The sequence below is a fragment of the Haliotis rubra genome, unplaced genomic scaffold, assembly GCF_003918875.1.
Source record: "Haliotis rubra isolate DU_JTF1 unplaced genomic scaffold, ASM391887v1 Scf625, whole genome shotgun sequence".
Lineage (NCBI taxonomy): Eukaryota > Metazoa > Mollusca > Gastropoda > Lepetellida > Haliotidae > Haliotis > Haliotis rubra.
The window spans coordinates 443,580-460,267 of NW_025767330.1; the positions used below are offsets into that span (position 1 = coordinate 443,580).

Below are 16,688 nucleotides of genomic sequence, written 5' to 3' on the forward strand. Positions count from 1 at the left end.
TCAAGGTGAACCGTGGCTGCCCTGGCCGACGGCACAAAGAACCCGGATGCACTTAATTCATGCGGGAACAAGGTGCAATAGGTGCTATGGTCAACAACACTATATACCCTTATGTTCAGATGATGTGGGGCGCTGGGGTAGCCCGGCGGTTAAAGCGTTAGCTCGTCACACCGAAGACCCGGGTTCGATTCCCCACATGGGTACAATGTGTGAAACCCATTTCTGTTGTCCCCCGCCGTGATATTGCTGGAATATTGCTAGAAGCGGAGTAAAACCATACTCACTCACCCACTCAGATGACTGACTGAGTTTAGTTTTACGCCGCTTTTAGCAATATTCCAGCAATATCACGGCGGGGGACACCAGAAATGCACTCAGATGATGTGACAACACCCGATCCCGGACCAGTCAAACCAGTGGTTGATATCATGAAGAAAGATACACTCTGGTCACGATGACACACAATCAGACATACAACTTCTTTAGAGCGTAGATTATCGGGGACGTTATCTTCACTGGAAGTCCCACGGGAAACATAACGAAAAATGAGTGAGTTAAATTTTACGCCGCTTTTAGCATTATTACAGCAATATCACCTCGGGGGACTCCAGGAATGGGCTTCACACATTGTACCCATGTGGGGAACCGAAACCTGGTCTTCGGCGTGATACCCTGAAGGTCCGGGTTAGAATGAACCTTCAGTAACCCATGTTTGTCGTAAGAGGCGACTAACGGGATCAGGTGGTCAGGCTCGGTGGCTTGGTTGACATATGTCATCGGTTTCCAATTGCGCAGATGGATGCTCATGCTGTTGATCACTGGATTGTCTGGTCCAGACTCGATTATTTACAGACCGCCGCCATATAGCTGGAATATTGCGGAGTGCGGCGTAAAACTAAACTCACTCACTCACTCACTTCGGCGTGACGTGCGAACGCTTTAACCACTAGGCTACCCCACCGCCCCTAACGAGAAATGAACACGTTGATAACCAGCGTTGATCAAAAATAGTACAAAATTTATTGCAGTCAATCCGTTGTTATCACAGAAGTTTTGCTTTGGCACCGAACCCTGTTAGGCATTGAGCAAAATATAAACATCACAAAACTTCTAAAACATGTTAAATAGGCACGTCATGCTGAACGTGGTGTTTCCAAGCTGAAGCACAAACTAGACATAACACTTTCCGTCTACCGTCTACTGGGATAACGCATTACAAGTCTACAATACGGTAGTTAGGTTGAGGTTACACGCTTGCATTACATTACACGCTTGCATTAATTCTCACATCTGGAATTGTGTCACGTGGTCATTGATGTACGGAAGCATCAAAGGGTCATCTCACACGTGCTTCAACATAATGATCATGGCGATGTGAGCAGGCACTCATAATTATGAAACATTCGTTCAGAAACATTTCCATAATTGGGGAAAATTTGGGATTCAAACTTATCATTATCAGATTTTTATCATGCTCAAGGGGCGTAACTCTTGTAAAGCTAATTGCTGCATATACATGACACATCAGCATGTATGTCCATGGCAACCAGCTGGAAAGATTGATGACGTCTGTGTGTTTTTTTTACAGCCCACGGCAATTTACAGTGAGGAACTTCCATTGTAAAAGGATGGAGGGCGATGGGGTAGCCAATAGTGGTTAAAGCGTTCGCTCGTCACGCCGAAGACCCGGGTTCGATTCCCCACTTAGGTACAATGTGTGAAGCCCATTTCTGGTGTCCTCGACGTGATATTGCTGGAATATTGCTAAAAGCGGCGTACAACCATATACTCACTAGTCACTCACTGTAAAAGGTTGGTGAACGAGTTGGCATTGTTCTACGCCATTTGTACCCATATTTCAGCAATATCACGACGGGTAACACACAGGGAGGGAGGGGGTGGGGTTTGATCGAACCCTGGCCCACGGCGTGTGCTTCAACCACTAGGCTACCCATCGCCCTAAAGCAAACGGTGGCTGGACAAAACGAGCAGCATTTATCACAATGACAAAATATTGCTACAATGCATCATGTGTCAGATTGAGTTCGTCCTATCTATGTCCTATCAAGATTACAACTTCATAACACACGTCATGTCAGCTTCTGGGAGACGGTTTCCCCTTCACGAGTGATCGTTATCATGAAATTATTTCGCCATATATCGTTGCATTATTGAGCATATGTGTGATACATAATAAAAGCGTACTTGTGTAGGTACATATGGTAAGTATAGAAACTGATTATATACGAGAAATGTATGTACACATGCATACTTTCAACAAATAAATATATAAAATAGCACCAAAGTTGACAGGTCATCTCGTTGTGTGGATAAATATCGTTAGAAAAGATGAATTTTAAATAGTTTGATAATGTTGGACAAGCACGCGACTAAAACCATGTGATGTTCCTCACTTCATTGCTGAGTGTAGTGAGCGTGCTGTGATGTTCTCGTTTTTTCTCGTTTTTCCAAGGTGTCACGTGATTATTCTCGACAGCTTACTGTAGTGACAGTGACCTAGCCAGAGTGTTCTCTCTGTGACCCAGCGATGTTCACACAATCGTCGTCATGGTTACGGCGTCTCATATGTCCGACATGTTTGTTGTGTGGTTTACTTTGAGCCACATGAAACCGGTCCGTTCCTCCTTGCCCTCTAATTCCATCCTCTTGAGCTCGTAACGCCGGATTAGGTTACCTCCCTTGTATTCGCTGGCACGTGACATGGGCAAGGTCACGCTCCCAACCAGCGTGTCCTTCACCAGGTTTGCTTGCCACATCTGAAACATGGAAAGTGACGCGATAATTGGTATTGATAATGATAAGATGTATCATCCCGAAGGGTAATGATCGTGTATAATAACCCTCCGATACTTGCACATGTGCATTCATGCGACTCTCAATTGTGATTAGTCAGTTGAAGTGATTCACATCACATTATCCCGTACGACTTGAGTTGAGTTGGGTTGTACACATCGGCATTAAGTGACGAGATCAAGTCTGAATTCCTACACATTCTAAATACAAAGTCCAAAAAGAGTTCCCGTATGACGTCTTAATGTGTATTCGGCGTCAACTCAAAAATATGCGGATTCCAATGAAGTGTCTCCTAAGGATCGACATTACATACATTTTCGTGATTTCCGCACTTGAAATGTCAATCAGTAATATACAGTCAAAACCGAATTGAAACGCGGATTTATGTATTTTCTATCCCTCATGAAATAACATACGGACGTACGCGCTGCATGCCCTTGGGGCAGATAATACCTCATACCTTAGAGTTCGTTTAGTATTTTAAACATGTGTCGTTGTGGAGACTATGGAGACGATTACATGATCCTCATATTTGGAATCCTTTCCAGTCTCCATCTGGAGCCTATAAGGCGTACCCGATGTGCTACTGAAACAATGAGTGTGCCAAACAACGTCTTTTGGCATCTGACGTACCACTATGTTAAGGACTCTGGTAAGGTAAATTAGTAGGGCTGCGCAATATAACCGGTTTACCGGTATTTACCGGTTCGGACATGAAAACGATACGTATTGCGATACGCTGATCGAAAACCGGTATTTTGACTTGCATTCGGAAAACTTCGTAACACTCGGAAATCTTCGGATATTTCCTTGTTTCATTTGTGCCAAATATTATTCACATTTTTATTTTTAATCATGAATAAAAGTTGTTATTAAAGCTTAATCAAGCATAGTGATTTTGCTGTGTATTTGCTCTATAAATCAAGCATTACCTCGATTATAAGTAGTTTTTTTGTTTAAAAATACTTCATGCAATATATTGCAATACATATCGCAATACATGCTTTCGCATCGCAATATATCGCAATATGAAAATTCTCTGCAATACCCACCCCTATAAATTAGACTGTGATTTCGCATAAAACGACCACGGGTGCTCATAAGCTTAGAGCTAAATATGATATTGAACTAACACTCACTGCAAAAGCAAGAGCTGAAAAACACATGTGAACATTATAATAAGCATGAGCGTAGGCAGCGCGGGATTCAGAGTACCACCCAACTGACCTCGGCATCCTGCGAACACAGTCGGAATCATCAGCCCCAGTCTGTGTTTTTATGGTCATCACTAACTCCCTGATTGATATTCATAAAAAAAAATAACTCAAAGACTAAAGGAGTTTCGAATGTCTTGAATCAATGTGTTGGGTGTCCCGCCCAGCAATGAGATCTTCATATCCATTACAGACCTGTATATACCCATGAAGATCATGTTAGAAATGGTCTGCAGTAACCCATGCTTGTCGTAAGAGGCGACTAACGGGATCGGGTGGTCTGGCTCGCTGACTTGGTTGACACATGTCATTATATCCCAAATGCGTAGATCACTGGATTGCCTGGTCCAGACTCAATATTTACAGACCGTCGCCATATAGCTGGAATATTGTTGAGTGCAGCGTAAAACTAAACTCACTCACTCACCACAGGTATAAAAGTTAGATGAAGGTGCAAGATCAAATTGAATGTTTGGTAAGTGGTGATTGATGTAGTTCGTATGTAGTATCTAAATATGAAATGTAGACATTAGGAAGATAGTATCTGTGTTTGTTGTGTCAGCTCATGGGAACCGGTCTAATGCATGCCTGTTGAGTTAGTGACTGACCTCTATGACGACATCCTCTTGTGGTTTCTTCCTATAAAGCGTCACTCTGTCTCCCCAGGTGGCCGTGGGAGCCTTCTTGGAGGTTGTGGTCTGGAACACCTTCCCCTCACACTTCACTATACAGTAGGCCTGGATCTCTGTAACACAGCATGGCTTGATTAACAGTCAACAACTGTAACGACCCTGTCCTCATCTTTGTTGGCTGTTACGACGAACAACGGATGCTGGGGTTCTATTTGATGCTTGGATCACCCCAGGACTGACTGACTGACTGAGTTTAGTTTTACGCCGCTTTTAGCAATATTCCAGCAATATCACGGCGGGGGACACCAGAAATGGGCTTAACACATTGTGCCCATGTGGGGAATCGAACCCGGGTCTTCGGCGTGACGAGCCACCGCTTTAACCACTAGGTTACCCCACCGCCCATCACCCCAGGAAGGATTTAACATGAACTAACGTCGTAACAAAACCTCCTGAGCCAAAATCTGTTGTATCTGGTGTAATTATTGTACATAGGAAACATGTCACATATCATTGTATCTCAGTTACGTAGATTGATGCTGATGCTGTTGATCACTGGATTGTCTGGTACAGACTTGATCATTTACAGACCACTGAGTGCGGTGTTGAACAATAAGCAAACACATCTAAACATCGGAAACATACTGAAGGTTTCCATATTTAACTATTAGTCTGCTGATTTGTTAAAGAAAAGGAACGATTTTTGTGAGAATGTATTCACTGTAAAATGTAGAATTAGTTTTAGACTAATGTCCTACCGTCATCGCCGTTCTTCTGTGCGAGGCCGTCCGCGTTGACGATGGTTACTGCCGTGGCCGCTACCTTTGCTGTTCCCATACAACCTGGAGGTTTAGGCTCATCACGAGTTAACTCCCTGGAACAACAGCGAGATGAATAGTACTGATAACTCCAATTAAAGAACATAAGTTAGAAGGCTTTGTTTCGCTTCCTACCAAACATTACCGTTTAACGTTAGTCATGCCTCCACTCTCACTCATTCATTCTTTAAGTAATCTTCTACAGTGTCATGTATATTTACTGTAATAGTAAAATACGCACATACCACGGAGAGGGCAATCTATAAGTTGCAAGGACGGTGTCGGCCCGATACCGCGAAAAACTCAAATTATAGAGAACCGACGCCACGAATTTTTTTTGGTATAAATCCGTTAGGTTGGGACCGATCGCGCGAAACTCTATAATCGGTGAACTATGAAGTTAGGCTGAGCTAGTTGAAGAAGGATTTGCGCTGAATCTGCCATAAACCACAAGGACCTGCAATTGTCCCCCAGTCCCGTTAACATCATTTATATAATAAACTGTAATCTTGTAAGCATTGTAAACAATATCACTAATAGTTTCGCCTCCAAACATGGGTATAATGTATGAAATCACGACGTGGATTTACTTTTTTTTATTTAAAGATTCAATGTTTCTACTTTTCTGTTGCTTTTTCTGCCCACCTCGACAAGAAATGAGAACATCAGACCTTATCTGATCAACTATGAAGGTCTCGAAGGAGATGAGAGCGTGTTGGCTCGTATTTCAGAGATATGAATTCAGATGATATAACAACAACGACAATTTCATAACGGACAACTTACTTGAGTTTGATTGCCCCAGCTGTGAATATACGAAGTACGTGTGACCCCTCCTGTCCAGGGTCAAAGGTCGAGGGCACAAGGAGGTACCTGCCCTTGCTGAGGGAGAAGCGGCTGAAGATACTCCTGGCCTGGACGAATGGAGTTGCGTGGACACGGTCCAGCTTGTCGTGCATGCGGTACTTCCGGTTTACGTCAGTCTGAAGTACGTAGAGAGGTGAATGAAGCTCGATGTTTGATTGGTCAGAACTATCAGACCATTCTGTTGATATTGTAGAATTGAGTATATATACCATTTGTTTGAACATAATAAAAAGGGTAAAATGTCGAAGAAGACCAACCTTCATTATGGTGACACCGATGGTGAAATTATCTCCCCTTTGTTTGCATTTGACCGAGCGCCTGTCTTCCTGTTCCAGAGAGATCATTACTTCCTCCTCGTCCTGGTACACCTCAAATATGTACTGTAAAGGACAAACTTATGTTCCATATTTCAGAGGAAAGCATTACTTCGAAAACTGTTTTTTACTGCCCCAAACAAACATTACATATGATTCCATGAGACACAAGATAGTATTTTATGCTGTAATCGTATATGTGTAAGTTAGCATAGGGTATACGATTTACATTTTGATCAAACAAGTGATGGAATCACTGCTTAACATATTGCTTAACATACACGAATCACTGCTTAACATATTGCTGGCACGATCTGATGCAAACATGGCAAATAGCAACTTATTCGATCACACAGTGGGACTTGTTTGGGCAATGTCACTTCGTGTGACCAGCACCTATACATTGGTACAAGTGAATGTTGTTACTTGATCATTAAAGGTCACATGCAACGTAAAACACAACTTTGCAGATTCTGATACCTTTCGGTATGGACTTACAGATACAAATCATCAAAGATGCAAAATCAACTTATACAGTTGAAAAATAACGCGATGAAAAAAACCATGCTGGACATGTGCGTTGCTTCCATGATGGTCTCACCTGTGGGTTTTTCAGGAATGAGGCGTGGTTGCCACAACCTCCCGCCCTCATCGGTCTCTTCCACTCCCCCCGGGTGGCAGTAGCGGCCCATGTCTTCTTGAGGGTAAAGAAGCGGGTGTTGATCATGTGGCAGATATCGATCTGCGTGAAGTATCGACAGAAGTCATCGAACGACATCCTAGCCAAAAAGCAGAATTATTCATATATTACTTTAACTTTAACTGGCGTTAATGTGATGAAGTTGTCATTACAATCATTTGCGATTAATGCAGTCAGTTTTAGGTCTGAACCAAGTGCTGATATACCTATCGGGATAAGGTCAAGATTAGATTTGTCAAAAACATCACTGAAGACGGAGCAACAGATAAACAAACTCGATGAAAATAATTTTTGGTTGGTTGCGTCCTTTGTTCATTACACTGTTAGTTTCAATAAGGAATATGGAGCCTTCAGTTTGACACAGTTTACTTAAAACTCGTGAAATGACGGATCACAAGAAATTGTACAAATACTTTGTAATCGTATGAGTGAGTGCGTGAGTTTAGTTTTACGCCGCTGTTAGCAATATTCCAGCAATATCACGGCGGGGACACCAGAAATGGGCTTCACACATTGTACCCATGTGGGGAATCGAACCCGGGTCTTCGGCGTGACGAGCAAACGCTTTAACCTCTGGGCTAACCCACCGCCCTTGTAATCGTATGAAACTTAAACATGCTTTTACATGATCCACCAATACTACATTTGCTTATCCATTTAACTTATGTAATGTTTTATCAAAATAACTTTCGTTTAATGAAAGACCGGTAGTTGGAAAACGAGATTTGCGGTGTGCTTTAATTAAGATGGATCCGTGATTATATATATTGTGTCAAAGACCTAAAATAAATGCTTTTCCGAAAAAGTAAACAAATCTACCAAAATTCTCCGTTCTCGTCGAATGTCAGTCCAAGGTCTTTCTTCTCCTTCTCGCTGACTTTCTGCCACTCAGCCGACCTGAAACATTGTTGTGAGACTTGAACATGAACAGTGGTGCGTCGTTTTTCAGCACGAAGGCTCACGCGTCGTGATTTTAAGAGCGCTTTGTGTGGAACTAGGGAGAAAACAAAATTATACTTCTTACAGTTTCTCACATTGCTCATGACTCTTTTTCGTTCCATTTATGCAATGGCTGTAACATAAAATACCACACTGTCCCTGCAATATGCTGATAGAATCTACGGACCCGGGGACTAGTGGAGCTGAAGTACATGTGTCAACTGCAGTTATCCATATTTGGACTGATCAGGAATCAGTCGGTCCAAAGTTCGACGTTTCTGACCCAATACGGCTGACATTTCACAAGTTTACCTCAAACACATTTTCAGGATGTGAGGGACGTTGTCGTCGCAGGTACTACAGATATGTACCCCAGGTACGTTACTGTCCACAGAAAAATCCCTAAACAAAGCAAAATACATAAACGTACCCGGTGCCCTAAACGGAGGACGAGTCCATATATTCCGCAAACCCAAATAGAAACAGTAACATGGCAAACATTGTATTTTGAGTAAAAGTAAATATTCTCGCCCATGGGCCAAAATGTTTTTCGCCCATGGGCGAGATTTCTTAATATCGCTCTAAATTAGCCGAATTAAGTCAAAATGAGTTGAAATTTGTGTCATGATGCTTAAAAACATACACTCATTCATTTACAACCTCCAAAACATGAATTCTGAGCGAAACTAAACATGGGCGATCGAGTTTAAATTTAAAGTTTTCGAACAGATTTTTTTTTTTTTCATCCTTAGCATATACTCATAACAACTGCATGTTTAATTTTGTCGAATCCCTTGTCAGAAAGTGTCCAAAGTGCGGAGAGTTTCTGGACTTTTGTGAGTCCAGAATTAAATTGTGACGTGTTGTATGTAGTTGTTCCCGTAACTGATTGTCAGTGGTGTCGTGCATCGCGAAATATTCGTTACTGTGTCTGCTCGTTTCTCATATAAAGTAATCGAATGCATCTAATACAACATTATGACAGTTCCGATTTAGAAAAAGGCACAATGTGGAATGGACTCGACCTAGGGTACGTTTCTGTATTCTGATTTTGGCTGGGGTACGTTTCTGCATACAAAAACGTACCTGGGGTACACGCCTGTAGTACCCGTCCCGTCAACGACCCCTTCAGCTCAACTGCCCCAGTCAATAATTATTCGTCCTGGGACCAACTGATTTCATTTCAGTCGGTTCGCATTTTGATAATATCCTCAATGCGGCTTCACAAGACGAGCGCAAACGCACTCACACATCTACAGCAATCCCCATTGAATACTTGCGGTGAACTGTTCAGGAGCCTAAGGGGAGGCTACTCTGTTATCACTATACCTCATGACCACCTACCCGTCACTCCATGGCCCCCGCCACTCCACGCCACCCCATGGGTTCCTCAGTCGGATCATCTGGATCTTCTCCCGGTTAAAGAAACTGAAGAGTCCAGTTCCTTTCAGGTGGACATTGCGGACACCTGTGACGCTGTAGGCGTGACCCTTCACCAGGCCGATACTGAGTTTCACCTCCATCTCCGCCGCCGACTTGGCCTAAACATGAGGCAGTGGAGTATTGTAAGTGGACATTGGTCAATATGTGATTCAGAGCTTATGCTCGAAAGTTTAATTTCATGGTACTGCTATGGGAAATGTATTATACATCCGACACTCTGGTTGGATATCCATCACTCTTGTTTGATATCTGTCACTCTGACTGAAAGCACATGTTTGGCCCATCCGCTCACAAGGTGCCGGAATTTGCGAGGAAAGTTGCACCCAAATGTGGAGACAAAAGCCGGGGTTGATGCCCCACATGGGTGCAATGTGTGGAGTCCATTTCCGATTTCGCCGCCGTGTTATTGCTGGAATATTGCTTAAAGCGACCTTAAACCATAATTACTCACTCAACTCACTATATATACTTGACAAATGTCAGCGACCTGTTTCACTCAAACCTCCATCCACAAGAAGCCGACTTAAATACAGTTCAGAGACCTACATCACAGAATGCGACCACAACATCAGTTTGTCCGGTACTCACGACAATCGATGCGCTCATGAGCGACTTGTGGTCCATGGCCTTGTGAAGGATGTCGAACAGCTTCATCCGCTTGTCCTCTGACCTGTAGTCGTTGACGTCCAAACCCTCCCCCACGCCGCCCGTCATGTCTACCATGGCGTCCCTGGCCTTCCCCGCGGTCAGGGCTTCGTACGACCCGAACAACCTGTAACAGGACGTGGTCACTTAATAACGAGGCACATTTCACCTTGCTCTTTGATCTACAAAGGTCAGCTGCAACGTTAGGTTAAACCCGTAGGATGTTTTGTACCAGTGATGGGACAAAACATCCCACGGTTTTAACCTAACGTAAAAAGTATCATCTGAGTATGTTTCCGTGTAATAAATATCATAAGTGTTTTCTTGTAGCAAATTATTTTTATAATAAACATTAATATTGTTTATTTCTAGTACTTGATATTTCCGACACAGAAAAAATGAAGGTAATACTCATATAATATAACAAAACGTCATTCTTAAAACAATCGACGTTTACGACGTCATTTTGCTGAGTGAAGACCTTTCAGAAACCGAGCATTAAAACAGTGTTCAAGTGTACTGTCTGTCCCATTCGTGATGTTTTACCAAATAATTTGCAGATATGTTTGCCGACATAATCACCAAAAGAAATGGTTTATTAACCAAGGAGATATTGGTTCCGGGTATGGTGATTATTGGTAACGACATAATTCGCATAACTATCGGACAACTTCATCAGATATTGTATATTGATATCGTTGGCTCTGACCTTTACGTCTATTCTCAAACGAAAACGACCCATTCTTTATCACAGCTTGATTTGGTAACAATGTTCTGCGTTTGTATCACAAATTTTGCCTCATACATGAACTAAACTCAACATAACAGAAACAATAATTGTATCTACATAATTCTGCTTTGTTAAATTTTGTATATTAATTATTCACAGTTGTATAGTCCAAAACTTACTTTGCATACGCTTTTTCCAGTAGAGCTGACCAGAATTCATTCCTGGATTTGGAGTGCATGAATATCAGCCTGCCCTGTCTGAAAGATACAAGTAAACAGTTCATCAAATGCATATAAGTAACGGCGAAGTACTCTGACTATGTACACGTGATAGGACAGATGCATGTACAGATAGGGCATTCTATGTTAACGTATTTTGTGTTTTTGTTTTCGGTCTTCAAAAGCCTGAAGTGATTATTTTAGGGCTGGTGATAACCGTGTCCACGTAATTATGCTAAATAATGTCTCAAACAGACAAGCAGACACTTAAAGTGTCGTTCAGAAAATGTGAAAAATTGCTCTAAATAGGTTTTTATGCTTTCGGAACACACAGGAGAGGATGAAAACTACATATCTTGGATTTGTTATATCATTTTGTAAATTCATATTTGAAACTGGGATGTGTTTCGGTTCAGCCCGATGAATACACACACCTCGTGGGTAGGTAGTCGTCTATTACAACGTCTTCCCATTGCCCACAACGCCAGAACTTGAAGTGGAAGATACCGGCGTACTTGTTTCCTGGCGCCCATTCCTGACTCTTGTAATCTGGTACCACCTGAAACACACACGTTCAACACAAACTACAAACTACAACATGTGGTTCTTATTGTCACGTTGTTCCTACGACATCATTGTGAATGATATGACAGACCCATTCTAACGGTATCTGGACTATTGTGATACCACGTCTGTTCTCCATCCTTCAATCTATAAATCTTTGTGCGTAGATGCAATTTGGTGATGGTTAGAATAGGATACAGCGAACTCAAAGGTACCATTTGTTCAGTTCATGACACTCGAAGTACGTTAATTAAATATGCACCAGCAGTCACCGTGCTGCTATGAATATGTCTTTCCCATCCATTCTTGTGAGGACTGGTGTTCAGTAACTCACGCTTGTCGTAAGGTCGACTTATGTGATCGGGTGGTCGTACGCGGACTTCCATGTGATCGTATCCCACTTTCTAAGATCAATGCGCATGACGTAAATTGAAGATTGGCTCAGGCTCGACCATGTATAGATCGCAGTTGAATAACTGGCATATTGTTGAGTAGGCGTTAAATAGTCTGTCTCACAGTCCCTGCACCACATAATTATTGGCTTGCCCTCCCTGCAATGCTAGAGCCCCAAATGAAGCATGTGTATATTTCCTCAGGTTCTGAATCTCACATCTCACTGGGACACCTTTTCAATTTAATGGGATTAATTGTTACTATCAAAATTATATATATTCAGAGACTTAGCGTTAGTCTAGGCGTTAAACAACAAACAGTTTTACCTTTTTCCAAAGAGTGGAATCTTCCGCGATGCAGGCACAGGCTGCGACGAACCAACAGTTGCCTAGGCTACCTTGAGAGAAGTCATCAGCACTCGCCTTGTCCATGAAAAACCTGGGGTCCGGCACAATGTCCTGAAACAAGCAGAACAGCGTCAGCGGGGAGTCAACAAAATGGAACTACTATGGTGTCAACTGCTTTGCCGTCATCATTGCGCGTAGCGTACACGTAGTGGCGTCGCGAGAAATAGATGCAACTTAGCATTCCGTGCAGTTATCACTATTCCTCCATTAGAACTTTGTTAGGGTCAACAAGGTTAGAGTACGATGAGAAGGGTCTTTGATATTTCCGATTCGCGTCATTGTACCGGATGACAAGGGGCTTTGGTATTCTAGATTCGCGTCATCGTAAATGATGGTAAGGGTCTTTGGTATTCCCGATTCGCGTCAACGTAAATGATGGCAAGGGTCTTTGGTATTCCAGTTCGCGTCATCGTAAATGATGGCAAGGATCTTTGGTATTCCAGTTCGCCTCATCGTAAATGATGGCAAGGGTCTTTGGTATTCTACATTCGCGTCAGCGTAAATGATGGCAAGGGTCTTTGGTATTCTACATTCGCGTCATCGTAAATGATGGCAAGGGTCTTTCGTATTCCCGATTCGCGTCATCGTACCCGGGTGGCAATGATATTTGGTACTCCTGATTCGCGCCATCGTACTTTGATAACTGATCCTGTTCAGTCACTACCTCGATCATAAACAGGTCGCTATTACCTAGGTGGAAATAACGACGCTAAAAAAAATACTGTACAATTCTCTCTGAATGTTCATTAAATGTATGAATCATGATCATCAGGAGACAAATGTTTAGAATTTCGATATCTGTTTATTCCCAGTTCCGACACTGGCCCGTTGTATTTTCCAGGAACAAATTCTCCCAACTGTAGATCCAGGACTTCTTGAGTTATGTTGATTGAGCCAATCACAGCAAGATCCAATCTGATACGATACCTCTTTGCGTGAAGATGTGAGAACACATGCATACAAGGTCGTGTCAGGTGAACTGTTTAATCAGCTAATTAGCGTCGAGGCTGCCATATTGTCGGTACGAGAGGGCGAAGCAATCAGACCTGCATATATGATTATTGTATCTCTAAAACGAACTGACACGAACTTTCCCAAAGGTACACAATGTCCGGGATATTTTTTAACCCTGTCTGTCTGAGAGGACTAATCCTGATCCCCCTTGAGCTCTGCAAGGCCTCTCACTCCTGACAGTAAGGTAGGTGTGTGACGAGGAACAGTTTTCATCAATTAGATATGCAGAAAGAGATGTGTGATTTGAGTTGAACGACGCTTTGAAACGTTTTCCATATTCCTTGGCGTGTCAGCTAAAGGAAAGTCCGAAATTATTTAGGTCTTAAACGTTTACCACTTTGGTGAAACCCACCACCATGGCTGTGGCGGTAACAAACCTAGAACATAACTGAGGGAACCGGGACTCGAACCCACAATACTTTTAGGTTTCTGGTCCGGCCCAAGGGACGCAACTTTGCTGAGCGAATTGCGTTGCCCTAGACTGCTTGACCAGCTAATAAGAGAACGAACAGTACATCCAATTTGTTTTGATTAAAAACCATTGTCGAGCATTTCGAGAACGTCAGACTGGGAGTTAACTGGTGGAAGTCTTACTACCACGAACTGGAAATATGATACAACGCATACCGTCTGGCGATCACAAACGGTGTTGCGTTACTATTTTGTTTGAGTATATAAACACTGACGCCACTCCATCACTCAAGTTAGTCTGAAGTTCAGTGCCAAGTAGCGCGAGACTGGCCTCATTCCACGCGAAATAGCGTGACGCTAGCCTCCTTCAACGCCAAGTAGTGTGAGGCTAGCCTCCTTCCATTAGCGGTATCCGTCTTCTCACCTGATTTACGCCAGTCAGGTTTAACTTGGAGGCGGAAATAAGTGTTTAGGTTGATGTCTGACCGGGCATTAGACATGAGTAGAAAACACTCTGGGAGGTCCACAACACTGGAACCGGTAGGGCTGTACCTTGAGCACGTACACCTGGCAGGTGTACGTCGTCATGTTAGCAGGCGTTGTTGGTGTAGTGGTAGTTGTGGGAGCCCCTGTCGGGATTGTTATGGCTTGCGTTAAGCAGCGAACGGCAGAATGTATCATTGTGGTTGTCATAATTAATGAACGTCATAGGTTTGAGTAACCCTTTCACAGTATTTCAGTGATGTCAGCTGAGCACGCGGTGAGTGAGTGAGTTTTGTTTTACGCCGCACTCAGCAATATTCTAGCTATATGGCGGCGGTCTGTAAATAATCAAGTCTGGACCAGACAATCCAGTGATCAACAGCATGAGCATCGACCAATGCAACTGTGATACGATGACATGTGTCGGCGAGCCTGATCCCGTTAGTCACCTCTTACGACAAGTATGGGTGACTGAAGATCCATTCTAGCCCGGATCGTCACTGGTCTGAGTACAAGGTAATGCAGGTGATATACTGGAGTGAGCGAGTATTCCAAGTATACATGTATACACAAGCGAATCACAAAAGCAACGTTATCTTTAAAAGCAAGGTTGTTAAACATATTCAAAGTTAGCAATATTGTTCAGCTGTTTAAAACACGGACTATCCCTCATCAGCAACCAAAGCTGGGTCACCTCGCCGATGATTGCCACAATCAGATCAGATGTTAGATGGCATTCGAACATAGAATCAGCGGATCCTGGTTCGTTTTAAACCATTTTGCAAACTAGTTGCTATAGGAACATATATCAATTTTCCCTTCTCTTTAAAACACATTATCGTAATTTCCGAACAAACTTGTCTCAAGTATTCACTCCTCAACCCCTAAGTACTACTTAACTCAAATCTCTAAAGCACATGAAGCAATCACTCTGCCAAGGCAGAAAGGAAACCACAGCTCATTCTGGGCCATAAAGGCTGCGATCGGAGTTAAAGTACAGAAGATTTCGAGCAAAATAACCCATAAGGTAAACATGTAATTTCACCATTATCGTTTTGAAAAGTTGAATATGGGTACCAAATACGACTTTATTTGCGTTCCATGTACCCTAATGCTGACCGAGTTAGAATTCATCTTCAGTAACCCATGCTTGTCGTAAGAGGCGAAAAGGGGATCGGGTGGTCAGGCTTGGTGGCTTGGTTGACACATGTCATCATAATCCCAATTGCGTAGAACGACGCTCATGATGTTGAACCCTGGATTATCTGGTCCAGACTTGATTATTTACAGACAGCCGTCATATAGCTGGCTCGTGCAGCGTAAAACTTAACTCATTCATTCACTCACTCACTCACTCACTCATGCACTCACTCTAATGCAGAGTTCGGAATATGGTTTACAGTGACCAATGGATCCAGAATAAGGGGGCTGGCAGCCTCATTGGTCTGGTTTTCAACAGTTAGTACATGATTGGGATCTTCATACTGGCGCCAGTCTGTTAATTAGTTTCATTATGTATGTTATTTACCTTTGGCCTCTTCCAGACAATATCTGCAGGCGCCGGGCGGCTGTAGAACAGTGATGACCCAGACGGGGGGAACTCGCCGTCCACGTACAGCGCATTCTTCTTCACACACTTCCGTTTGAGCTTGCCGTACTTCTGTCCCTTTCGAGGCACCGCCGTGCTGCTTGAAGCCATTCTGAAAGAAAATGAACCGTAGAAAACATTTTCGTCAAATTACCTCTCATTCGTGGGTGAATCGTGTGATTCCGGCACAGCGGAACGAGCGACGGAGCAAAACGATTGGCTACGAGACGGGGTTTTTCTTTTGAAGCGTTATCTCCCTTTATTTAAGGAAAAAATGGTGCCACTTCCGGGTCAACGTTTATGCTTGAATGTGATATGATATATTGCTACCTAAAACGTCATTATTCACAGTCACATGGAGCTCATAGACCAGATGTAATATGGATTTCTCGTCTGGGAGTTTTTAACAAAATTGGTTCCAGGCAATGCTGGAAACAGTACTTACAGTATAGTAGTGGGTTCAGAATAATTTCAGACGAAAACATTCAACAAAC

The 16,688-nt window shown here is 42.9% G+C and overlaps 1 protein-coding gene across 1 annotated transcript in view; it reads right to left on the reverse strand.

The window, feature by feature from the left end:
- Positions 1-1,903: 1,903 nt before the first annotated feature.
- Positions 1,904-16,688, reverse strand: part of LOC124256336 (calpain-5-like) — a 30,286-nt gene continuing 15,501 nt past the window's right edge. The window contains exons 2-14 of the mRNA XM_046690323.1: positions 16,135-16,306; positions 12,618-12,749; positions 11,769-11,893; positions 11,296-11,373; positions 10,330-10,513; positions 9,643-9,839; positions 8,179-8,256; positions 7,261-7,438; positions 6,603-6,725; positions 6,265-6,461; positions 5,419-5,534; positions 4,637-4,773; positions 1,904-2,777 (exon numbers count right to left, since the gene is read on the reverse strand). Of these exons, the coding sequence (XP_046546279.1) occupies positions 2,583-2,777; positions 4,637-4,773; positions 5,419-5,534; positions 6,265-6,461; positions 6,603-6,725; positions 7,261-7,438; positions 8,179-8,256; positions 9,643-9,839; positions 10,330-10,513; positions 11,296-11,373; positions 11,769-11,893; positions 12,618-12,749; positions 16,135-16,305 (1,911 nt within the window). The 5' untranslated portion in view covers position 16,306 and the 3' untranslated portion in view covers positions 1,904-2,582. The remainder of the gene's footprint in view (positions 2,778-4,636; positions 4,774-5,418; positions 5,535-6,264; positions 6,462-6,602; positions 6,726-7,260; positions 7,439-8,178; positions 8,257-9,642; positions 9,840-10,329; positions 10,514-11,295; positions 11,374-11,768; positions 11,894-12,617; positions 12,750-16,134; positions 16,307-16,688) is intronic.